The sequence below is a fragment of the Diceros bicornis genome, chromosome 4, assembly GCF_020826845.1.
Source record: "Diceros bicornis minor isolate mBicDic1 chromosome 4, mDicBic1.mat.cur, whole genome shotgun sequence".
Lineage (NCBI taxonomy): Eukaryota > Metazoa > Chordata > Mammalia > Perissodactyla > Rhinocerotidae > Diceros > Diceros bicornis.
This window is the reverse complement of record NC_080743.1, coordinates 73,661,670-73,688,297: the sequence shown is the minus strand read 5'-3', so window position 1 is coordinate 73,688,297 and position 26,628 is coordinate 73,661,670. Positions and strand designations below refer to the sequence as shown.

Sequence of the window (26,628 nt, the reverse complement as noted above, 5' to 3'; positions counted from 1 at the left end):
ATTTAGCATCGGGAAGACCTAAAACTTTTATAAGAAAGACACAATACTCATAGCCATTACGGAAAAGATTAATACACCCAACTACCTATTAATGTAAAACTTCCACACATATAAATGACCACTGATAGGAGAACAGTTAAATAAAATATGATATATATTAAAGTCATCATTAAAAAGGATGGGAATACATCTACATAAATGCAAGTCATTAAGTCAAAAAAGTGCAAGTTTCAGAAAAATATGAACAGCATGATGCCATTTTTGTTTAAGAAAAAAGAAAAAATGCCAAACTACAGGTATAACTACACAAATAAGGATATTGACGTATAGAAATGGACAAAAAGATACCCTAAACTATTAACAGTGATTAACTCAGGTAATACACTACAGAAAGAGAAGGGGAACTAATCTTTTACTCTGTAGACTTTCGTAATGTTTGAAAATTTGCAAAAATATTTGTATACTACTCACGTAACAAAAAGTTATAAAAAGTAATCTACAGGGTCCGGCCCGGTGGCATAGTGGTTAGCTTTACATGCTCTGCTTCGGTGGCCCAGGGTTTGCAGGTTTGGATCCTGGGCGCGGACCTAGGCACCACTTATTGGGCCATGCTGTGGCAGGTGTCCTACATATAAAGTAGAGGAAGATGGGCATGGATGTTAGCCCAGAGCTAATCTTCCTCAGCAAAAAGAGGAGTATTGGCAACAAACGTTAGCTCAGGGCTAATCTTCTTCACCAAAAAAAAAAAAAAAAAGGAATCTATATTCAGTAACATAGCATTAAAATCTTAAAAGAAAACTGACTAGTAAAAAAAGGTCAAAAAAAACCTGGAAAAAACTGTTCACTTCATATTAAAAGACCTTTCATATATAATGAGTTCTCACAAATGAATAAGAAAAATATTTTAGAAACCTAATAGAAAAATAAGAAAAGTACCCGAATAAATAAATGTAGACAAAAAACTGTTCAGCCTCACTGATAATTAGAGAAATGCAAATTAAAACAACACATGATTTTGCACCCATCACCTTATAAAGTTCTGAATGTAAGTAGAATAAAGAATTACTGAACCTGGATAGTTCCAAACTGGAGGCTTGGTTGGATGAGTGGGTTTGAAACCTGGAAAAATAAATTTGATTCAATTCACTAGCCTTATCAGTATAAAATTATGGATTTAATTTTGATTTTTTATTTTTTAAAAAGATTAATTATTTCTCAAAATGAAAAATACACATACTTTCCAAACATTGCAATTCTACTTCTGGGAATTTAATCTAAATATATATTTGCACAAGTACATAAGAACGTATGCATAACAATGTTCACTACAGCTTTGTATTTTATAATGGAAATCCTAGAAGTTAACTAAAAATAAATTGTAATAATAATGTGTCCAGAGTAAATATATGTATCTTTTAAAGAAATTACCATCCAAGTAGTATTGTACTACATAATTTGTATCCTCTTCTTTTTGCGTAGTATTTCGTGGACATTTTTTCATATCAGCACAATCTGATCTACCTTATCACCATTATATGTTGCTACCGACCCTTTTTGTATAGTCTTTCTCTAACTGATGATAAAGAATGATTGACAGTCCCATGAGGAATTTTGATTTTTGACATTTAACAACAGATCCCTGTAGTTTACCTTCTTTGTCAACTTTTCCTCACAATCAGTTCTCTCTTCTTTCAAACACTAAACTGTATCAGTGTTTAATAAATCCGTATGAAATGCTTGTTGGCAACTCTTTCAAAAAAGCAAATCAACAAACACAGAATACCACAGAGCACATACCCACTAGGAGCATGTGAGTAAACAGGGATAGGTCAATGGGTATAAATTTCATATGCAATCTTAATATATCAGTCCACCAAAAAAACATCTCTTTCCCCCCAAAACCTCACAGCACTCAGCTAAGTACTCAAGGAGGCTAACAGCTACCAGGTTATAGGAATTATAAAAACGTGCTCTACTTACCATGTTAACATTCATGATTCTCCTCAATCCTTTAAATATTAGGGCCATAGGAAATATACAAACAAATTAGAAGCCAGTAATTTGTTTGAGTTCAACACCCTCATTAAACAAGGGGGAACTACAGCCCACAGGAATGATGTTACTTGAGTAAGCAGAGCCAAACTAGGACCCTGAGCGAGGTCTGCCCAGGCTAAAGCTCTTCCCACTGTTCCTGCTGTCTCTTGCTTCTGCTGCAACCAAAGAGAAGACAGAGATAGCGGCACTGGAATCAGGAAGATAATTCCTTCCACCATATCAAAATCATCTCTCAAGTCTTAAATAGGATAGCTGATCAGTAGTCCCTGTAAGATATCCTCCATTTCAATAAAAAAGGGACTTTTCCTGCTTTTCAGTTGCTATGAAATTTAGTTGCTGTTGCCAAATTAAACTGCCTAGTAAAGAGAAAAAGAATAAATGTATGAGGTGGGGAGGGGTGGGGGAGTTCTGGAGACAGCAGAAACTTCCCAGTTTAAATTGTACTACATAAAAAGAACCAAATGGTTACAGTCCGGGAAATGAAACATAGTCCTAGACCAGGAAGATACCCTGTAAAGGTATCAACAGGTCACTTTAAAAATGAATAAACCAGCAAAGTTAATGACACAGAAAATATACATACTAAAACACAGTAGCCATGGATCTTCCTCTTCACTAATATTAACTGGAGTGATGCTACAAGTAGCTATGAGGTAACTTTTAAGAGCTTCATATGCCAGGCACTGTGCTAAGTGCTTTAAATGCATTCCATTTACACTCTACTATCACAAGTGAGGAACACATTAAATCATTTTACATATAAGGAAACACATGGAAAGTTTACATAATTTGCCCAAGTTTACATATCTGCTTGTATCTGTATACTATGGCAAATAACTTTAAAATCACTGAGTATAACAACTAAAATTGCTGTATATATGTTCTTCTTCTCATTACCAAAAATGAGGAATGAGTGTAAATCACAGGAATTTAAAAGATTTTTATAAAATACCAGCAGCAAGTCACTAAATCTGAATGACTCAAAATTAGAGGTTTTGTATTGAGAGGAATTGGCATTGAAAAACAAAATAATGTAGGATCAACTACTTGGGAATTATTGCTTTCATTCATGTATATGAATTACACCTTTCATTCTTGACTTATATAGATAAAAATTCCCAGGCTTCAATTTACTCTGAAAAATGGTTGCTATCCATTTTTATACATAAAAACAGCAAACAAGAAAAATTTGTATCATGACAAACCTGTGTGATGTACATAATATGCTAAGAACACTATAAAAACAAGCTAAATTAAAAAAAGCAGAATTCTATGTGAATTTTATGTCATAGATCCATCATGGAAATGAATACGAGACAGAATTAAATACTAAAATTGCTTCTTTTCAATTATTCTGTGTCAATGATATTTAACTTCAAAGAAATAAAACCTTAAAAAAAAATAAGGAAAATGATTCCATTTGTACCTTTAATACATGTTGGCATCTCAGGCTCCCAAGTACTATTACCACCACAGAACACTATGTGGCTGCCATTAAGGTAAAAACCCTGGAGACATTCAAATACAACCACTGCTTGGTAGGAAAAGTTGTCTCTAATTCCTGATACCGGTCTTCCATGTTCAAGTACTGGAAGTTCACATTTGACAACTGAAAAGTGGAGAAATTACAGAATTAAAGGAAAGCTGTTTTAACATAGGATCAGAAAAAATACTGCAAAGTAGTAATTTCCAGTGGGAACAAAGAGACAATGAATGGAAGGCATGATCTTAATTAAAAAAAAAAAAAAAAATTTATGTGGGTATTTTAATTTCAGGTAAACAGATTTAGAGAAATCTAATAACTTTTTCCCACCTAGAATAGACTGCCATTATACTTGATTGGCTTTCCCATGCTTTTTCCCATTACTGACAAGTTTTGAGAAAGGTCTACCAGATATAAATCCAGGTAAGTTCAAAAGCAACTTTTGATACTCTGTAGCTCTAGGGACTTTTTTTTTAAGGTCATGCAAACACTGCTTATAGTACCCTGCTTTTTGAGAAAGATAGGGAAGAGTTTTTGAGAAGGTAATACTTGAACTCAAATTTAAAAGGTGAAAAGAAGCTAGCCATGCAAAGATATGCAAACAGAAAGTTCAGAGGTAGCAATAACATACACGAACTGAGACGTTCACGCAATAGGAAGGCCAATGGAGTTAGGGCAGTGTTTTCCGAACATTTTGGCCTGCAACCCAGAGACCAAGAAACACACTTTACGTTGTAAACCAGTATACAAGCACACAGGCCTGCAACAAAGTGAGTACTTAGCCTCCATACCAGTGCACTCTGGTACTTCCCATTCCACTCTACTTCTGAAGAAGTAAACGCTGGTCATGACCCTCTGGATTGGGATTTCAGGATCTAGAATGGATTTCAGGATCCATTAACGGGCTTGGCAGAATTTGGAAAAAAAAAAAACAAAAAAACACTGGCCTAGGCACCGAGTACAAGGCGACATCTTTTTTTTTTTTTTCCTGAGGAACATTCGCCCTGAGCTAACATCCCCTGCCAATCTTCCTCTTTTTTTTGCTTGAGGAAGATTAGTCCTGAGCTAACATCTGTACCAACCTTCTTCTATTTTGTACGTGGGTCGCCACTACAGCATGGGTGACAAGTGACGTAGGTCCGCGCCAGGGATCCGAACCTGTGAACCAGGGCTGCCGAACCGGAGTGTGCAGAACTTTAACCACTAGGCCACAGGGCCGGCCCCAAGACATCTTTGGAGACTAAATCTGAGCAATAGCTAAGGGCCAGGTGATGTCGAGCCTTTTCAGCCAGAAGAGTGCTCTTCCTCCTTTCCCGAGGATCTGAGTTTCCCTCAGGTGTCATTTCCCTTCAGCCTGAAGTACTTCCTTGAGCAATTCTTATAGCGCATGTTGGCCAGTGACAAATTCTCTTATCTCTTGTTTATCTGAAAATGTTTTTATTTATTTGACCTTCAGTTTGAAGACTTCTCCTTGACAGAGAATTCTAGGTTAAGTGTTTTCTTTCTCTTTCCGCACATTAGCAGATATTATTGTCTTCTGGTGTCCACAGTTTCTCCACAGTTCCTTAAGGGAAGTCAGCTGTCATTCTTACTTGCAGACGGTGGGTAGGTGGAAGGCTAAAATAATACGTTTTTTTTTTCCCTCTTACTGACTGCTTTTTCTTTTACCTTTTGATTCACTAGTTTTACCATGATGTGTGTAGTTTAGTAGGGTTTGTATGGTAAATTTTAAAAATTTATTTATCCTGTTAGGGTCACTGAATTTCCTGGACCTGTGGCATTGTTGTTTTGAATGAAATTTGACAATTTTTGGCCCATATTTATTCAAATAATTTTCTACATTGTTCTCTCTCCTCTCTTTCTGAAACTCCAATTGTACGTATGTTTGACTGCTTGCTATACTCTCCCACGGGTTTGTAAGTCTCTCTCTCTCTCTTTTTAAATCTTTTTTTCAAATCATGTTGGATTTCTGTTGCCGTTTTCAGGTTTACTGATCTTTTCACTGTTGTGACAGTTTGCTGTTAATTGTACGTAATGATTTTTTTTTTTTTTTGGTGAGGAAGACTGGCCCTGAGCTAACATCTGCTGCCAATCCTCCTCCTTTTGCTTGAGGAAGATTGTCCCTGAGCTAACATCTGCGCCAATCTTTCTCTACTTTATATATGGGATGCCACCACAGCATGGCTTGATGAGTGGTGTGTAGGTCTGCGCCTGGGATCCAAACCTGTGAATCCCAGGCCGCTGAAGCAAAGCACACAAACTTAACCACTATGCTACTGGGCGAGCCCCATGATTTTCTTTTAAGTTAGGTTTACTGGATATAATTTACATACAGTAAAATTCATCCTTTTAAGTGTACAGCTGTATTAGTTTTGACAAATACAAATAATCATGTAACTACCACCATAATAAAGACAGAAAAGTTCAATAAGCCCCTAACATTTCCTCATGCCACTTTGTGATCAACTTTCCCTCCCTCCACAACCTGCACCAATCAGCCAACCACTGCTCTGTCTTCTATCTCTACTGCGTTGCTTTTCCAGAATATCATGAATGGGATCATAGCCTTCTGAGTATGGCTTATTTCACTAAGCATAATTTGAAAGTCATTCCTGTTGATGCATGATTCAGGAGATTATTCCTTTTTATTGCTCAGTATTATTCCATTCTAAGGATGTAGCACAGGTCATTCATCCATTCACCAGCTGAAGAACATGTGGGTTGTATAGGATGACTACGACTAAGGCCACTAGAAACATACAGGTTTCTACGTGAACATGTTTTCATTTTACTTGGATCGACAAGTTGTAAGGTAAGTGTATGTTTAATTCTACAAGAAATTGTGAAATGTGCTCCAAAGTGGTCATATCACTTTGCATTCTTAACAGCAAGGTATGCGAGTTCCAACTCTTCCAAATCCTTGCCAGTAATTGGTATTGTTACTTTTTTGTTAGTGTTTTTACTTTCAGCCATTCTAATAGATGCATAGTGGTATCTCACTGTGATTTTAAATTATATTTCTGTAGTTACTAATGATATTGAGTAACTTTTCACATACTTTTTTGCCATCCATATGTCATATTTAGTGAAATATGTCTATTCATATCTTTCGCCCATTTTTTAAAATTTGGGTTGTTTTCTTATTATTGAGCTTTAAGAGTTATTTATATATTGTAGATAAAAGAGCATTATCAGATATGTGCTTTGTAAATATTTTCTCCCAGTTTATTGCTCATGTTTTTTTATTCTCTTAACAATGTCTTTTGCAGATGAGAAGTCCTGAGTTGGGAATGTCCAGTTTATTATTTTTTTCCTTTTAAAGATCATGCTTTACAGGTTGTATTTAAGAAAACTTTGGCTAAGTCACAAATATTTTCTATGTTTTCTTATAAAAGTATTATAGTTCTATGTTTTTCATGTATGTCTATGATCCATTTTGAATAAATGTTTGCATATGGTGCTAACATGGATAGAGGTTTTTTTTTTTTTTTGCATATGGGTGTCCAATTATGCCTGTACCATTTGCTGAAAAGATTATTGTTTTTCCCCTGAATTGTTTGTACATCCCGGACAAAAATCAACTGGACATATTTGCAAGGGTCTAATTCTGGACTTGCTATTCTGTTCCATTGCTCTACATGGCTATCCTTTCACCAATATCACACTGTCTCAATTCTATATGCCTCATCGTATGCTTATATAGTCTTGACATCCAATGGAGTACATCATCCAATTTTTTTCAAAATTGTTTTGACTATTCTAGTTCTTTTATCTTTCCATATAAATTTTAGAATCAGTTTGTCAATTTACACACAAAGTTCTGCTGGGATTTTTATTGGGACTGTGCTGAATTTATAGATCAATTAAAGAGAAGTGACATCTTTATCATATTGAATCGGCCAATCAATGAACGATGTATATCTCTTAATTTATTAAGGTCATGTTTAGTAGTTTTTAGCATTCAAATCTTTCACATATGTTGCTAGATTTATATGCAAAGTAGTTCCTGTTTTGGAGACACTGTAAATAGTACTTAAAAAAATTTCAATTTCTAATGGTTTATTTTTAGTATATAGACTTACAATTGATTTCTATATGTTGATCTTGTATTTTGCAACCTTGTTAAAACTTCAGTCTTTGGAATGTTCTACACAGACCATCATGTCATAAGTGAATAGAGACTATTTTATTTCTTCCTTCCAAACACATATGCCTATTTGTTTTCTTGCCTTGTTGTTTTCTTTTTTGTGAGGAAGATCAGCTCTGAGCTAACATCCGATGTCAATCCTTTTTGCTGAGGAAGATTGGCCCAGGGCTAACATCCGTGCCCATCTTCCTCTTCTTTATATGGGACGCCGCCACAGCATGGCTTGACAAGCGCTGCGTCGGTGCGCATCCGGGATCTGAACCTGCAAACCCTGGGCGGCCGAAGTGGAGCGTGTGCACTTAACTGCTACGTCACCAGGCCAGGCCCTCTTTTCTTGCCTTGTTGTAGTGGCTAGGATCTCCAGTACGACGCTGAATAGAGTGGTGAGAATGGACATCCTTCTTTTGCTCCTACATCGTGGGGAAAGAAATTAGTATTTTACCATTAAGTATAATGTTAGCTGGGAGATTTCTATAGACCCCTTTTATCAGGTTGACATAGGTTAGTTCCCTTCTATTCCTAGTTTGCTGAGAAGTTTTATCATGAAAAGATGATGAATTCTGTCAACTTCTTTTTTTTTTTGCATCTATTAAGATCATCATATGTTTTTTTCTTATTCATAGACTCCTGATATGGTAAATCACACTGGTTAATTTTTGAATTTGAACCAACACTACATTTATGGGATAAATCCTACCTGATTATGATGTATTATTATTGTTATATATGGCAGGATTTGATTTGTTGATATTTTGTTGAGAAGTTTTCATTCTATATTCATCGAGAATGAATTGAGGATGTTTGTAATTTTCTTGCTATGTTTTTGTCTGCTTTTGGTATCAGGGTAATGTCCTCATGAAATGAGTTGAGAAGTATTCCCTCCTCTTATATTTCTTGAAAAGTTTGTGTAGGGGTGCTATTATTTACTCTTGAAATGTTTGGTAGAATGCTCTAGGGAGGACATCTGGGCCTGCAGTTCTCATTGTGGGAAGGTTGTTAACTACAAATTCTATTTCTTTCATAGATACGGGACTATTCAGATTACCTATATCTTTGAGTTTTGGTATTTTGTGTCTTACAAGGAATTTGTCAATTTCATGTCAGCTGTCAAATTCATAGGCATAAAGTTGTTTTTGTAATATTCCCTTATTATCCCTTAAATGTCTGCAGGATATTTAGTGTTGTCCTCTTTTTCATTCTTGATATTGGCAATAAATATCTTCTTTTTTCTTGTCAGTCTGGCTATAGGTTTCTCTATTTTATCAACCTTCTCCAAGATCTTCTCTATGGTGTTGGTTTCATTGATATTCTCTATTATTTTCTCTTTTCAATTTCATTGATTTCTCCCTATCTTTATTATTTCTGTCTCCTTGCTTTGAGTTTAATTTGCTCTTCTTTTTTAGTTTCTTAAGGTAGAAGGTTAGATTACTGATTTGAGACTTCTTTTTTTCTAACATAAATATTCCATGCTATAAAATTTCCCTCTAAAAAATGCTTTTGCTGTTATCACACAAATTCTGATATTTTGATATGTTGTATTTTCATTTTTATTCAACTCAAAACACCTTCTAATTTCCCTTGTAGTTTGTTCTTTGACTCAGTGGTTAGTTAGAAGTATCTTGCATAATTTTCAAATATTTGAGGCTTTTCTATATTATCTCTGTTTTGATTTCTATATTCACTCCATTGTGATCAGATAATGTACTCTGATTTTAATTCTTTGAAACTTGTTAAAAATTATCTTATTGCCTAGAATCTGGTCTATCTTAGAGAATGTTCCATGTGTACTTGAAAAGAGTAAATATTTTATTGTTATTCAGTGGTTCCTTTCTTACAAGAGTCAAATCCCCTCCAGTGTCTCCCTGCTTTTGGTCACTCTCCAGTGCCTTAAACATTGTTTTTTAAATATGTTTTGTCCAGAGTTTATCAATCTTATCAGTGGGAGGGTTAGTTTTTTACAATTTACTCTACCATTACCTGTAGCCAGAACTCTCAGACATCTTGTAACACGAGAAAAAACTTTCTGATTTTTAAGCCAGTGTGTGAGTTTTTTAGTTCTTTCAAGCAAAAAATCCTAAGTCATACACATACACAATAGTTCACAATTTATAAACTGGAATGCCAAGAACATGCGAGGTGGGGAACTCTACAACTAGAACTATTTTTGACTCTATTTGACTTATATTAAATTAAATTAGAAGTCAATTTAACAGGAGGAGGAAGCATATATGACTGTTTTGTTTACTGATATGTAAAAATATTTATAAAGTGTTTCCATAGTATTTACAAATGAAGAAGGAAATAAAAGGAAATGTTATTACCTTTACACTCAGGAGGGTCACTACTCCATGTGTCAGGCCCAGAACAAATAAGCTTGCTCTCTCCAACAAGTGAATATTCATCTGGCCCATCTGAAGGATTACAACTGTAAGTTACTAATTCATTATATTCAAATATTTTCCTGTAGCTATTGGTGTGTTTTCCATTTTTTATTTTTCCAGGTGATGAACAATAAATCACTTAAAAAAAGAAAAAAAAAAGGAGAAATGAAAGGAAAAAGGAAAGATGAAAGATTAAGACAGCATTAGTCAAGTCCTATGAACTGCCTTCAATAAATTCATTCACTTATAATTTCTACAAACTAGTTGTGAATCCAATATCCATTTAGAAGGTTTCTTTGAGAATATGTATTATCCCAAATTTAAAACATATAGAAATGAATTTTCAGAACAAAACTCATTTTCTTAAATACCTATATTTATCTAGAAGGCCATGCTAAGTTTTGTTCTAGTCATCGTATGAGATGCTGGACACTTAAGAAAATATGCTTGTGATTAAAAATAAAATTCACTGCTAGCTGAGAAATGCTTTATAATCTATAAATGTATTCATTCACTGAACCAACAGTTCACAATAATACCAAGATACCGTCTTCTTTCACGTTCATCCTTATGAGTGTATGGTGAAATTTTCCAGAGGCTACAAATTGTGTGATTTCACAACAGACTGAATCCAGATATCTTCCTTCAAGCCAGATATTAAAGAGATTTGCAAATATGTGAAACAATGCCACTGTTCTCAATATTTGTTTTGGAAAAGTTTTATTTTTCATATAAAATATAATGCAAAAGTTAACATGTATTGACTTACTGTTCTTAAAAGTAAATTAATAAATAATTATTTTAAAAAATTCTGTTTTAATTCCAATATCAACAGACATAACCCACATAAAGAAAAGTTCTTTGGGATCTTTGTTAATTTAAAACCATAAAGGGGTCCCGAGGCCAAAAAGTTTGAGAATGGCTAGTCTAAATTCTACAGAGAGAATATACTTACTTTCACATCGTGGGATAATACCATTCCATTGCACATTATCTCCAACAAGTTTACAAGTTAGAATATTTTTTCCAATTAAGTAATAACTAAATGAGAAAAGAAAAGGTTATTGTTTTCTTTACCAGTTAACAAAATGCAAATAATAATGAAGAAAATTTTTATATGGTTGGTTTTCTGCACTGCAGTAGTTTGAGAAGAATTTTCTAAAATGATGAAAGTGCTAATAAACTCTGCAATTTAATTAAAGAGTTTCTGCATTTGAACACACATTGGCCAAGAGGAAAAATGTCTAAATAAATCTCTCATACCTATTGGTATAGACTCTTTGCTATCTCTGACAATCACATTACACATTCATTTCTATGCCCTTGCTCACGCCATTCTGCTCAGTAAGGACAACGAGTGAGTAGAGAGAACAGGCCCTAGAGCTTGCCCGCCTGGATTCGAGTCCCAGCTCCATGACTGACTTGTTATTTGAGCTTGGCCAAGTCCCCTAAGGTTTCTCTTGCTCAGGTTCCTCATCTATGAAGACAGGATCTAGTACATACCTCAGGGGGTTGTTATGAAGATTAGATGAGTTAACAACTGGCACATAGTGACTGGTAGGTAAGTTTTAGCTCTTATTAATATATTTATATCAAAATATCTTTCTAGGAATAATTCAAGAAAACTACTGGATGAAAACTTCTCTGATGATTTAAATTCACAGTACTCTCTGGACTCCGATTGGCATGATCATGAATAACTCTATTTATTTGGTACTTCTCATTTATTATTTTGCTTTGACACCTCTCTGGATATACTGTGTTTCTCAAGAGGGCAATAACTTCTTTGACAAGAGTCTATGTCTTAAACTTTTGGTGTTCCTCAAAACGTCTAGCAGGCTGTCTCTCTCTATAACTATTACCTGGAAGTTCCAATATTTTTACCTGATCAAATTAAAAAATAGTCAGTGAAACTGCTTGCACATGGTTCCAGTTGACTTTTCCATCAAAGCTCACTCATTTTCTCTACATTATAGTGTTTTAGGAGAGGATTCTGGGAAGATGGCGGAGTAGGAAGCACTAGGAATCTGTCTCCCTATCTAGACAACAATTGCAACGGCAGAATCTGCCTGATTAAACTATTTTGGAACTCTGGAGTATGTTTAAGGCTTGCAACTTCAAGGGGAAGACTTGGACAGGTACACTGAATTAATTTCAGCTCTTAGGAAAATAGCAGCTACCTATTCCCCACCCTCAGAATGTGGCAGGCAGCTGTGCATGTGCTCCTGGAGCAGCTTGCAGGAGCCAGAGTGAGTAAAAAGGACCCTGTCCTCCAAATATGGATTTGTGCTCTGATTTCTGATTGCTGCTTCTGATCACAGAGAAGCAGATAAAGCACTGGACAGCCACTTGTCATATTCCCCTCCACTGTTGCAAGGCCCTTCCTTCCCAGCTGAAGTGACTTCCAGGGGATTTAAAGATCCAGTGCCTTTTGGTCCCTTCTTCATTTTTTGCTTTCCCCGCCCTCAGGAGCCAGACGTTAAAGACCAAGACATTCAAAAACCACTGTATATACAAGGAAAATTAGAAAGTGAGTGTGCATGCTCAGGGAAAGGCTCAGAAAAGACCTGATAAGACCTTCAGTTTATATCTCAGGCTGATCCTCAGCACAGAGACACCATACAACAATCTAAAAAACAAAAACAATAACAAAAAATAGCAAGGCCCAAGGAAAGGGGAGAATCTGATTTCCAGAGCTACCACATTATTAGATTCCAATGTCCAGTATTCCACCAAAAAATCACAAGGCATACAAAGAAACAGGAAAGTATGGCCAATTCGAAAGAAAAAAGAATAAATCAACAGCAACTGTCCCTGAAAAAGACCTGATGGGAGATTTACTAGACAAAGACACCAAAATAACTATCTTAAAGAGGCTCAAAGAGCTAAAAGAAGAAGTAGAAGAAGTCAAGAAAATGTTGTGTAAACAAAATGGAATATCAATAAAGAGATAAAAAATCCTAAAAAGAAACCGAAATGAAAGTCTGGAGCTCAAAAATATAATAACTGGTATGAAAAACTCACTAGTGGGATTAAAGGCAGATTTGAGCAGGCAGAAGAAACAGTGAATATAAAGAAAGGACAACGGAAATTACTGAGTCTGAGGAACAGAAAGAAGAGTAAAGAAAAGTGAACAGAGCCTAAGGGACCTGGGGGATACCATCAAGTGGACAAATACGCACATTGTGGGAATCCCAGAACAAGAAGAGACACAGAAAGGGGCAGAAAGAATATCTGAAGAAATAATGGCTGACAATTTCCCAAATTTGATGAAAGACAGGAATATAAACATCTAAGAAGCTCAACAAACTCCAGGTAAAATAAATGCAAAGAGACCCACACTAAGACACATAATAATCAAACTTTCAAAAGACAAAGACAAAGAGAGAATCTTGAAAGCGGGAAGAGAGAAGTGAATCATCACATACAAGGCTTCCTCAATAAGATTATCAGCAGATTTCTCATCAGAAACTTTGCAGGCCAGAAGACAGTGTGCTGATATACTCCAAATGCTAAAAGAAAAAAACTGTCACCCAAAAATCCTCTATCCAGCAAAATTATTCTTTAAAAGTGAAGGAGAAATTAAATTACTTCCAGATAAACAAAAGCTGAGAGAGTTCATGACCACTAGACCTTCCCTGCAAGATATGCTCAAGGGAGTCCTGCAAATGAAAGAATACTAGACAGTAACTTTAAGCCATATGATGAAATATACATCTAACTAAAGGTAAATACATGGGCAGTTATAAAAGTCTGTATTATTGTAATAATGGTTTGTAATTGCAATTTCTGTTTTCTTCATAATTTAAGAGACTAATATATTTAAAGAAAAAAATTATTAGTATAAAAACTAGTATTACTGTAACTTTGGTTTTTAACTCCAAATCTTATTTTCTATATAATTTAAGAGGCTAATGCATTTAAAAGAACTATTACATTTTGGAACACACAATGTATAAAGATGTAATTCTGTGACATCAACAACCAAACGGGGTGGGGATGGAGCTGTAAAGGAGCAGAGTTTTTATATGTTATGAAGTTAAGCTGGTAGAACTTCAAATTAGAGTCTTATAACTTTAGGATGTTAAATGTAATCCCCATGGCAACCACAAGAAAACAGCCATAGAATATACACAAATGGAAATGAGGAAGGAATTTAAACATTGTGCTACAAAAAGGCAACTAAACAAAAATGAAGACAGTAATTCAGGCAATGAGAGACAAAAAAAGCTAGAAAACAAATAGCACAATGACAGAAAGTCCCTCCTTACCAGTCATTACTTCAGTTTAAATGGGTTAAACTGTCTAATCAAACGACAGAGATTGGCAGAATGGATAAAAACACATGATCCAACTATATACTGTTTATAAGAGACTCACTTGAGATCCAAAGACAAAAACAGGTTGAAAGTGAATGGATGGAAAAAGATATTCCATGCAAATAGTAACCAAAAGAGAGCAGGGTTGGCTATACTAATATCAGACAAAATAGACTGCAGATTAAAAAAGGCTACAAGAGACAAAGGACATTATATGTTAATAAAAGGTTCATAACAGCAAGAAGATATAATAACTATAAACATTTATGAACCTAATGACAGACCATAAAAATATAGGAAGCAAAAACTGACAGAACTGAAGGGAGAAATACACATTTTTACATAACAGGCATTTTACAATAGTTGGAGACTTCAACAGCCCACTCACAATAATGGATAGAACAACAAGACAGAAGATGTGAAGAAACAGAGGACTGAAACAACACAACATTTCTGTGAGCCCCACTTCAACTCTGCGAGTTGGCCATTTTAAATAGGGTGCACTTTGTTGTCAAGGATAAAGTGACCATGGTTACTACATTTTTAATGTTTACGACAGGCTTATTATTACATATACTAAGTATTACACGATTTTGCTTTCCTTCAATATAAATTTCTTTCTACTAATTACACATCTTTTCAGTCTCCATAAAAAGCCCTAGAATTGATTGGCTACAAGTACAACCTGTCATATAGAAAAAATGATGGAATCAACTAAGCTTAAGAAGAGAAGCAAAACAAAAATGGAATTTGTGACATTTACCTTTTTTCCTCCAAGGAGCAACTTACTTACCCCTCATCACACGAAAAGTGAGCTTCTGAATCAAATGAAAAAAGTTCATCTGGGGCGAATACTTCACCATTTTTGACTTCTGGAGTTGGACATTGTTTTCCTAAAACAAAATTTTCAAATTAGTTTTTTCATCCCAATATCAAAAGAGATTTGCATTAAGATCAAAACTCTATACTGCTCTTTATAGTTCATGTAATATTATTTTCCTTATTTAACTATTGTAAGGACAAACTTAAAATTCACATTTACCCAGGTAACCAATTGCCAAGAAAATGATTCCCTGGAGATTTCTCAAAGCCCGAAAAAAAAATGCATTGCTATCTAAAACCTAATGCCACATGAGAAAATCATCATTGCTGTAGTGGAAAATGGATCCTAACGTGTAAAAATCTCTAGAGCAAGCAAAAAAAAAAAAAGCAAAAAAGATCTTGTTTACTTACTTGCACAAGCTTCTCCGATTGGTAACCATGAGTTATTACGCTCACAATAAGTCACGAGTCTATAAGGAAAGACGTACTCGTATCCACTGCGACACGCATAACGTATTTTATCCCCAGGAAAATAAAGGGATTCAGGTCTACCCTGGAGCTGCATACTGTCGAATGTTGGCGGCGGACCACAGGCATCTAGGAAGAAGAGATTAAGTCCATGAAAATAAAGTATTTTACCTTTCACCAGACAGAGACTGTGGCCTGGCAGCAAGTAGGTAGCACAGAATAAATGGAAAGGTTCTTGACAAGACATTAAATGACTGTCTCATGCTTTTACTCAAGTGGTGGTAGTTGTGGAGGATGTGTCTTGCTTGCTTTAAATAACATCTTATTAGTTTTTGGTTTGTTGGGGAATAAGGTGAATTTTCATTCAACAGTAAGTTAAAGAGACAAAATCAATGTTTCTAGTTTTAAAAAATATATGCAGGAATGCATCCTTCCCCACTTTTTTCTAAATTCATTCCAAAACTCACCTCTCCTCTAAGAAGTCTTCCATAATATGTAACACTCTGCTGAGATTACTCTTCCATAGTTGGAAACACAATCTCACCATCACTTGTCACTTGGGGCTCAGTCTCCTCTCAGGAGGCAAGTTCCTAGAGGTCAGGGACCACACGCCTTCTTTTTCTACTACACCCTGTACCCAGTGGGTGCTCACAAAATGCTACGGTAAGAGGCAATGATGAAAAGAGCATCGTGGATTTCATGGATCAAAATAAATATGGACTGCAGTACTTCAAAATAGAAGCCATCATTGCATATCTTTCATATTAGTGAATGGAGCATTTTGTAAGCGAATAGATGCCATTTAAATATCAAAATGTACTACTTTGATAGCCTTACGTGAAAAAAATTTTGCTTTCTTGGGCATTATTTTATATAATTTAATCTTCCTTCGCTGATCTATGGATCAAGCATTCCCTCAGAAGCTCCCTGAGGTGGCTGTTTGAGCTGTTTATCCAATATATCCCTACAGTAAAGCTATTATATTGCTAGGCTTTTAGATAAATTTTTTACTTTTTTTTTGATAGTTTTTTTCTCCCTAGAATAGTGTCATTTCTACTTTAGCAATTCTTCTTCCTTTTAATTATTTGTGGGCTTGAAAACCTCACAAATCTGTTAGAACAAGTATGTAAAATAACGTAATGGAGGCACATCAAATAAGTCCCAAAGGGCTAAAAGAATGCAGAGGCCTCTCCTAAAGGTTAAAGGACCTAAGGAGAAAAGAGTGAGATCTATTTTGATCCCTGAGGAGACTTTTTCTTTCTTACTCCCTAGATCTCGGTCTTACTTCAGATTGAGAGGCTGGTCAAGAGAACTCTAAGCAAGTGAAATGTTACTCTCCTTTCACATCATATTCCAAATTCTAAAATTCTCTCTATATACACTATCCAACGTTTCATTTACAGCATGGACTGAAATCCACCTACTGGCAAAATGTTTTCAACATTTCTACTATGCTGAACTTGATAACTAAATGTTCCTCCATCAACTGCCCAAAACAAAACAAAAGCAAAAAGCAAACAAAAATCCCTAATAATTAAAAGCATTCATTAAAAAGAAGATTTGTGTAGAGTTGAATTTTATTAATGATGTTAAATTTACTGAATATCCTGAACTAGACGTTCCCATTTTACAATAGGAAAAAAAAAAACATGGGCTAGAAATGCCATATAATTCTGTTCTAGATACAAATATATAACATCATTCTAGAATTTCCTGGAACCACCAAGAAAGAAATCAAGTAACAGCATGCCCATGATTAAATTATACAAGTATCCTCTGTTTTATGCATTCAATTTTAGTAACTATCTTGAAAGCATATAAAGAAGAGAGGATTCCTAACTTGTATGGAGAAAGAAATGTCAATTGGATGGTTTAATCCACTCAACTAATTTAAAGTATTTCTTTCCCTTAACATGCATCATGAAATAGATGCTTTCAACAATGTCCAGGGTTTAAAATTTGGTTCAGCAACCAATTGATTACAAGCTTTATACACTTAATAATTGAGTCCAATATCACATTTTTTTTACAATCAAATTTCCTCTCTTGTTCGGAACACTGAATTTTTTTCCTATAGAGATTTTCAAACTAAACATTCCCAACTCTAGAATAATATCTTGACTTACTTTGTTTAAGATTGTTTACAATATAATTATTATTAGGCTGAAATGCTATGCTTCAACAATAGATGCCATTATATAATATGATAGGCTGCATTCAAAAAATTCCCCAAAGTTCCAGGTGAGCTTCAGGAAAGTGAAATAGTGCTCTACTATGGATCAAGAGAACTGTTCACCTTCTCTACATTTGCAAAAATTGTGCAAGCACTCTCTACCTCCTTCAAAAACTAAAAACAACTCTGACAGAAGCACATAGCCACAACCCTGTCCAGATTGGTACCTTCAGAAAATCCTGGTATCTGACCAAAACTGGATCCTCAATGAAACCTGACCATCCTGCTCCTTCTCCCACTGTCTACACAACCTTTTTTTATACTTTCGTTGTTTCCTCAAAACACAGACTCTAGCATCTACACCTGTCAATTTTATTTCTCGCTTCCCACTCGTTTCTAGGCCAACAAAAAACACATAAATTACTTTCAAAGTCATTAAGTGGCCTCCTTCTTGGTAAATTCATCCTAACCCTTTCTTCCTCAGTAATTTTAGTTACTCTGTCTAGAACATCTGGAGCTACAGATCACTCTGTCTTCCCTCCCTCCTGCCTGAAAAGCTCTTTGTCCTTGGTTTCCCGGATAGCACATCACCCTGGTTTTCAGCTTGTCCTTTGGCTAGTCCTCCTTCTCTGCCTGATCTGATAATGTAATGTTCCTAATGGGTAGTTCTAGGAACTCTTCTTATTTCATTGTGCAGCTCCCCCTGGGTGAGTACATATACTCCCATGACTTCATTACCACCAATAAAAGCTGTCTCCCGAATCCCTCTTTCCATCTTAGATCTCTAGCTGGGGTGCCAAATCTATGTACTCAATTGCCACCCCACAAAGCTCCCCACATGTCTGTCTCATGCTATCTCAAATAACATAATGAAGCCACAACTCGCTCTTTTGATTCTTCACCCTCACACGTGCCCAGCAAACAAGTTATACTGTTTCCACAACTGAAATATCTATTCCATCTCTCTATCCTTTACTTCTAATTCAAGCCTCTCTCATTTCTTATCTGGATTGCTACAAGAGTTTCTGAATAGATCTCCTTACCCATCTTGCCACGTTTCCTTCAATTCATTTTTCACATTGCTACCAGAGTAATACTGATATGAAAGTGATCAACCCTCTTCCAAGTCACATGCCTGTCAATGGCTCCCCATTGCCCTCAAGATAACGTCTAAGCCTCCTTAATACGGCTAACAGACTTTTAAAACCTGTCACTATCAGGACGCTGCTCACTCTTGCACACTATTCTCAAGCCATATTCCATACCACGTAGTGCCTGTTAAGTTACTTAAATGACATTAGCACTCTCGGCCTCCATGCACCATTTTACTCCAGCTTTGACCAGAGACCTGCCACTCCTCCCACCCGCTCATCCTTCAGTTTCATCTTAGATGCCACTTCTTCCTTGAACCTCCTGACATCTCTCAATCAAAACCCTGGGCTAAGTGTCCTCATGCTGCCCCAATTTACTTCTTTCACAGCGCTTTGCATATTCTAGTTCTTTATTGTTGACACTCCTTGCGAGACTGTCACCTCTTGAGGACCATGTCTCATTCATCACTGCATTTCTAGGACCTCGGGTCAGAGCTGACTGAGCACGGGTATCAGTTCTATACACTCAAAGGTCTAAATTCAAATCTTTACTGTTCAGCCAACCTGTTCCAGAGATATCTGCAAATCATAATTTTTTCTTTGCTGTTTTTATGCTTGTCTTTAATTTTATTTCATTGGTTTAGTTATAGACATTTCCCTTTATGAACAAACTTTTGGGACTCTTCTCCTTGGTCTAACAGGCAAATCTAGCAAGTGAGCTGCATAGGCTTAAAGTCAGTATGAAAATCTATGCTGTACTGTAAAGCATCTGTGCAGGCCATCTTAAGCCTGTGTTAAAATGACTTTGCAACCCCACACCTCATGACTGAAGATGCCACCTGGAGAGATCAACCACAAGAAAAGACAAAGGATATCTGGTTTTCATATTTCCTAGCTGCATGTCTTAGAGACTGAGGGACAAGTAATGACTCTGGTCCTTGCCTCCCTCCACACACAGATAACATCAACTTACAAGTCTTGTTTGATGTATAACCAAAAAGTTCTTGTTTATGTTATCTTTGAAATATCTTTGTAAATATTAGATGTGTAACCCCTTTCCTGCATGAACACTGCTTTGTTAAAAAGTATATAAACTACACTCAGATCTGTAGACCCTGGAGCAGTCGCTAATACCCTGGTGGATTGTTCCCTGGGTCTTTACTCAAACTCTTTACTTCAGTTCACACCTTTATCAGAGTTTTTAATTTTTTTACTGCTATTAATAGAAATGGTATTTTAACATTACCAAAGGTGAACTCCAAATACAGTGGGTTAAATTTTTTCCTAAAGTTTGGTAATGAAAGATTCCAGTGGTTGGTTCTTACAACAATAGAGATGATAGTAATAGTTTTCGAAATAGAAAATTTAAGCACTACTTGTGCCAACCATTATTTTAAGTGCTTTTAAACTAACTTAATCTTCATAATCATCCTATGAGTTGGGTCCTATTTTCCCCTCCTTAAGATGCGCAAACTGAGGCACAGTAAGGTGAAGTAACTTGCGCAAGAAACATTCCCGTAGGAGCAGACCCAGGAGCCAAGCCAGGCAGCCTGGTTCCTACCAACACTGCTTCCCGGCCCGGCCTCCCATCTGGACCCTCGCGTGCTTACACCAACACACTCTGTCTGCAAGTTAGTCCTCAAGAAACGGTCTTCTACCGAGCCTGGGGAAATTAAAGCAAACCCAGTATAGATCTGTGTTGTGCTAAGTCAAACAGAAGGGCTCAAGGTGCCCTACAAGGACAGGTAACAATATCGTGTCTGAATTTTATGATGGTGATTGTTCATTCCTGTCTATCCTGTTGCTTTTCACTATTTTTCACTCTGTAATCTAGTCCTCTCCTTTCTCTCGCCTCCTTTGCCCTACTGCTGCTGCACTGCGTAGCTTGGCAGTCCATGAATCCCCGGGCCTTGTCACATCTCTGAGTCTTTGCTCACACTCCTCCCTCTGCTCAGAACACCCTTCCTCCCTGCTCAGCAGCAACTCCTACTCAGCTCTCATCTTCTTAGACTTAATCTACTCAACATCTCCTCTAGGAAGTACTTTCTGCTTCCCCGGGGAAGCAGTGACTGGTCCCCTTCTATTGGACTCTTTTCTGCATGGATGTTTCAGGTCACTATCACATATTTTTATGTTGAACAGTTAACATGGCTAATTCCATTCATCCATGTGGCCATAACACCTAGCACTCACCTATGTCCCTCATAACAGCTACTCAAAAACATTTGGTACTCAAAGTCCCACTGCTGTCAAACAGAGAACAATGGAGAAGAATATACTGTAATGAATCTAATATTGAAAATCATCATCCTAAAGCTTTATGCACTGGAGAGAGATTTGGCCATGTAATCTCTTTTGTTGCCTATCTCCCAGGATTCTGGTAACCTAGCAATTGACCAGATAAGGACTGCTCTCTTTGCATTGTAATATGCAGAGGAAGGAAACTAAGAAACCACTCTGTAGGGGCCGGCCCTGTGGCTTAGTGGGCTTAGCAGTTGAGTGTGCACGCTCTGCTGCTGGCGGCCCGGCTTCGGATACCAGGCGCGCACCGACGCACTGCTTGTCCAGCCATGCTGAGGCGGCGTCCCACATACAGCAACTACAGGGATGTACAACTATGACGTACAACTATCTAGTGGGGCTTTGGGGAGGAAAGGGGAAGAAAAGGAGGAGGATTGGCAATAGATGTTAGCTCAGGGCCAGTCCTCCTCAGCAAAAAGAGGAGGGTTGGCATGGATGTTAGCTAGGGCTGATCTTCCTCACAAAACAAAACAAAACAAAACAAAACAAAAAACTACTGTGTAAGCGCTTATTGATCTTGGCTTCTTTCTTGGAAAGAAAGAAAAGACCTAAATTAGGCAGAAGAGACCACCCATAACAGGAGATTGTGGATTTTGTCCAAAAAAGCAGATTCCTGGAGGAATGAGACTGCTCCCGAAATTCAACAAATGTTCCCTTCTGTGACCATGGACCATTTGGCAACTATCTCTGAGATGACAAGCCTCCCAGGCTCAATGGTGTCTGCTTACAAAACCTTTTCCTCATGAGCTGCTTCAAAAGTGAAATGTTTATTTTATCCACATTTTTCCCTGCCCCGCATAGTGTTCTCATTTTACTTCCTCCAAGTTTCATATCTCTCCTGATTTTACCTTTTAACCTTTTCTTCATTTGTAGATTTGTTAACTTCTGTGTTGTATCCTATTCGCTGTATTTATCTATTTTCCTCTCTTCCAAATAGCATTCATAGCCTCCTTCAACTTCTAGCTTTAAGCCTAATCTAAAATTTATTCTTTTTTAAACAATTCCTTTTGTTTCTTTCTTACCACCACTGTTCTGCTCCCACCCTCCCACCACAGAACTGTTTAATGATCAGTAACAAGCAAGACTGGAGTATTGTGAGCCCTGCAGACTCTACATAAAACAGGAGAGACAGAGCCTCTCTGACTCTCAGCTGCCCCTGCCTTACCTTTTTAGGCACAACACAAAGGCCATCCTAAGCATGGTGCTTTAAAGAACCTTCCTCCTGAAAGCAAGAGGAATTTTTTCCTGGGCTCTGGCCCCGGCTGAATACTATGTTCAATTTTCTGGTATTTAATAGTTATACAGCAGAGTTCATACCCAGGCAAAAAAACAAACAGGCATTGGAACCACAAGCGTGACAAGACAGACAAGATCTGTGCATTCTAGTGGGGAGAAAACAGAAAAGATAGTTTTAGAAGGGTGACTACAAGCTAGGGGGGATTTAGGCTGGAGAGTGTGTGGGGGTCTACATGAGACAGGGTGGTCAGAGAAGGTCCCTCTGAGGGCGTAGCATCTCAAATGAGTTTGAAGAATAAGGAGCCACTTATGTAAGAGGCAGGAGGAGAATGTTCCAAGGCTGAGGGAATACAAGTGCAGAAGCCCCAAAGCGGCAGAATGGGCCTGTTTGATGAGCAGAAAGGTCTTCCCTGCCTCCAGTCACTTGTTAAATACTCTCAGAGACTCATGCTCCTTTCTTCCAGAGCACCTCTCTTGGGTTATAATGTATTGATTAGTATTATGTTTTGGTTACTGCCTGCCACTCCCAATAAATTTTAGCAAATATTTCATGATTACCTACTGGGGATCTAACAATGAGCAAAACACAGTTCTTGCTTATATTCGTGTGTGTGTGCGCGCAAACAGACAAATAAAGATCATGAAAACAGGAATGGTCTGTCATTGCTCACCAGTGTATCTTCAGGATCAGCACAGGACCTGGCACAGAGGTGGAATGAATGCTGCTAAGGAACGAATACAGCATACAAACTGTATATGTAATAAAATCATAAAAATAACTTGGGCATAGAAACACACGTGCATATGAAGACACAGGAAATATACCAAAGTATTAACAATGGATGTCCTTTGACTGTGTAGGTTTTACATAATAACATGTCTTTTTTACCATATATATTTTTTAAAGCACTTATTCTATTCAATGAAACATGAAGCAAACCTAGCAGATGGGCCTTCAGCAACAGTTTTTGAGCTGTAGGGGAAAACCAGATTAACATTATTTATCGTTCATTTCTTAGGATAATTATTTCTCACTAGGTTTGGCTACCAATGTTTTTTAGGTTGCTTCAGATACCCCCCTCAAATATGACCCAGCCTAACGAAAAGAAGGGAACAATGCCAAAAAGCCATTCAGTAATAGAAATGGATACTGTGTGTATTGGAGGGAATAGGAAGATGACTCCATGGTAAAAAAACAAAGCAAAAAAACCACAGCAGCCTTCAAACCAATATGATGTTGGGCAACAAGAGCCTGTGACCATCAGGTACAAAAGCATGGCGCGCCCTTCCTAAACCCTCTAAACCCCAGGCCCCCAGAGCCTGCTCTCACCCCAGCGCTACAGGCACACCATGCGCTGCCCAGCCCCCTTACAAAGCGAGCAGTGAGCCTCCTTGCCCCACACTCGGCACCGCGGGGCTGGCCACTTCCATAAAGCACACACCCGAGAACACCCGCGGGGGCTTCCGCAGCCCAGCCCAGCGGGGCACAAACACCCCTCTCAACAAGGCACCACCCTGCCCAGGGAACAAGGACAAACCCTCCCCACGGGCACAGCCCGAGTCCTAGCAACAGCCCCGCGCACCCGGGCACTCAAGAGCAAGCCCTCACCGCAAGCAGCGGTCCGCGCGCCCACCCCGACTTGGCTCAGCGCGGGCACCGCCCTGCAAGCTTTGGCCAGGGACGCGGCTTGGCCCCGGTAAACGCCGGCCGCACCCACCACCCCGCCCCGCTCAGTGCCGACCACCAAGCACGCCTCCGCCCCCCGCACTACGCGGTCCTCACCCCCCCGGAGCCCCGCACAGCACCACCCGGGGGGAAGCCTGGCCACGGAGCGCCAACTCCGCACGGCCCGGCTCGACCCAGCCCCGCGCCTCCCACCCGACCCACCGAGCGAGGCTCCCCCGCCCTCGGCTCCGGTCCGCCCGCTCCCCGACCCGCTCCGTTCGCCGCCGGAGCGCACACCCTCTCCAGGCTCCTACCGGAGAACACGGGCAGCAGGAGCACTAGGGCCCCCAAAAGGACCCCAACGAAGCCCCAAGAAGAGAAGTGGCTCTCGGGGCGGCAGGGAGGTGCCGCGCGCGGCGCGCAAGACGCCGTCATTTTCGGGGAGATCCTCGGGATTCCTGAGAGTCGGCGGAGCTGACCTTCCGGAGTCTGGTCACCGGACGCAACAATTCCCACACTCGCACAGAGTCCAGCGCGGAACGGCAGGTGGGCGTGGCCTCTACCGCGCCCGGAGCGGAAGTGCCTCGACCTACCGGGGCCGGGGCTGTGGGCGGGCGGGGCCAATCGGGCGGCTGCGAGGCGGGGCGTCGGCGCGGGGACGGGGCGTCAGGCCCGGAGGGGACGCGGCGTAACCCTGATTAGCGTCTAACGGACTGGCGTTGGCGGGCGGCCCCTCCCGCGTGAGCCCGACTCTACTCCGGCCGCACCCGCTGCAGACCTACCCGGAAGCCCGAGGAGGCTTGCGGGAAACGCTGGGTCACCGCCGCGTTCAAGAACGGTTAACACCCCGCTCAGGAAGGGTGGAAAGGAAACAAGAGCGGCGGGGTCATCGTTGTCCCTTTTCCGCAACGCTGGTTGGAAGAATAAAGCGCATCTACCTGAAAATAAAAACCCGGGGCCCAGGAGCGGGTCACCGTGGGGCCAACACCCCTCAGGGCTTCAGTTTTGTCCCGGGCGCTCCATGTGTCAGGACTGCCTGGGCCCTTGGTCACTATTCGGCGTTAATCAGGCATAATTGGGGACAATACTTGAGAACCGTGGTTGAGCCTCTGCTCCTGAATCGCATCAAGGCCTGCTAGACTTCAAATCCACAAGGAAGATTTGGGCACTGCATTAGCAACTCCTAATGTAAATTACTCTTCTCCCTACTTCCTTCAGAGGACCTTTGGAAAAGTAAATTATTAAATAACACTGAGTCTTTAGCATATTGGGCCTCAATTCTGTGAGGCCTGGCCTTGAGCAACTAAATGTTTTATTGAAGATGTCAGCCTTTAAAAGAAAAAGGTAAGTTTATTAGGGAATAGCTGAGGAATTGAAATTTGCGACTTGCAAACTATGGTGAACCATAGGCAAGTCCAGAGGATGGAGAATAGGATTAAGTGGAAAGGAGCTGTTTTAAACAAAAGTTGGTGGGGGGAAACTGGGAGTTTGAAGTGGTGGTGGCTGCTCATTGGCTGCTTGCTGTTGCTGGGTGAGAAGGAAATCTTCCTCTCTGTTTTGCTGGCGGCTGTAAGCAGCAGGAGTGGTATTGCGTGAGAGCTCCACCTTCAGGGCCTCCTGACTCAAACATTTTGAGTGAGGTTTTACTTGATTCACTTCTACAAAGACTTCTTACTCACTTCTACAACATTTTAAGTGAAGTTTTTCTTTATTCACTTGTAAATATACATGCGTGAAAAACAGAAGGACAAGAATGTATTAAATGCCAAATTGTTGGAAGCAATGAATGTCATTAGAGTTGGGATGGATAGGAATTGGATGGGTGAAGTGGATAAGAGGAAGAACTTTTCTGGTGAAACAATCTCTCAAACAGTGCTGGAAAATTAAGAATGAGCAAGATTTATTTGTACAGTTGTGAGTAAACCTGTATGACTAGTAAAAGAAAAAAGGGCAAGTTGACTGATATTGAAAGGGCAAACAAAAGGAGTTGACGTTTTCTTCTTAGTTGGCAAAGAATAAAAACGTCAACCAATGTGAGTAACATACTGGGGAGACCAGCACCCTCAAACTTTTAGTTTTTTTTTTTTTTTTTTTTTTTTTGTGAGGAGATCAGCCCTGAGCTAACATCCGCCAATCCTCCTCTTTTTTTTGCTGAGGAAGACGGCCCTGGGCTAACATCTGTGCCCATCTTCCTCCACTTTATATGGGACGCCGCCACAGCATGGCTTACCAAGCAGTGCGTCGGTGCGCGCCCGGGATCCGAACCAGCGAACCCCGGGCCGCCGCAGCGGAGCGCGCGCACTTAACCGCTTGCGCCACCGGGCCGGCCCCTCAAACTTTTAGTTTTTAACATAAGTTTTGTGTATGTTAAAAGTTTTTAAATGGGCATGATTTTTCAACCATCGGTTCCATTTAGAGTTTATCCCAAAGAAATCATCAAAGCTATGAGCAAAGATGTATAATTTTGGAAAAAATATAAACCCTAA

The 26,628-nt window shown here is 38.8% G+C and overlaps 1 protein-coding gene across 2 annotated transcripts in view; it reads right to left on the bottom strand.

Moving 5' to 3' along the window:
- Positions 1–24,577, bottom strand: part of LOC131404748 (membrane cofactor protein-like) — a 38,373-nt gene extending 13,796 nt beyond the window's left edge. Inside the window, exons 1-8 of one of the 2 annotated variants that reach the window (XM_058539764.1) lie at positions 24,457–24,577; positions 15,619–15,804; positions 15,179–15,278; positions 11,022–11,107; positions 10,007–10,204; positions 4,330–4,413; positions 3,482–3,664; positions 1,072–1,119 (exon numbers count right to left, since the gene is read on the bottom strand). In XM_058539764.1, coding sequence (XP_058395747.1) covers positions 1,072–1,119; positions 3,482–3,664; positions 4,330–4,413; positions 10,007–10,204; positions 11,022–11,107; positions 15,179–15,278; positions 15,619–15,804; positions 24,457–24,577 — 1,006 coding nt within the window. Of the gene's footprint in view, positions 1–1,071; positions 1,120–2,042; positions 2,211–3,481; positions 3,665–4,329; positions 4,414–10,006; positions 10,205–11,021; positions 11,108–15,178; positions 15,279–15,618; positions 15,805–24,456 lie in introns of those variants that run through there. The other variant, XM_058539763.1, reaches the window with a different exon arrangement.
- Positions 24,578–26,628: the final 2,051 nt, after the last annotated feature.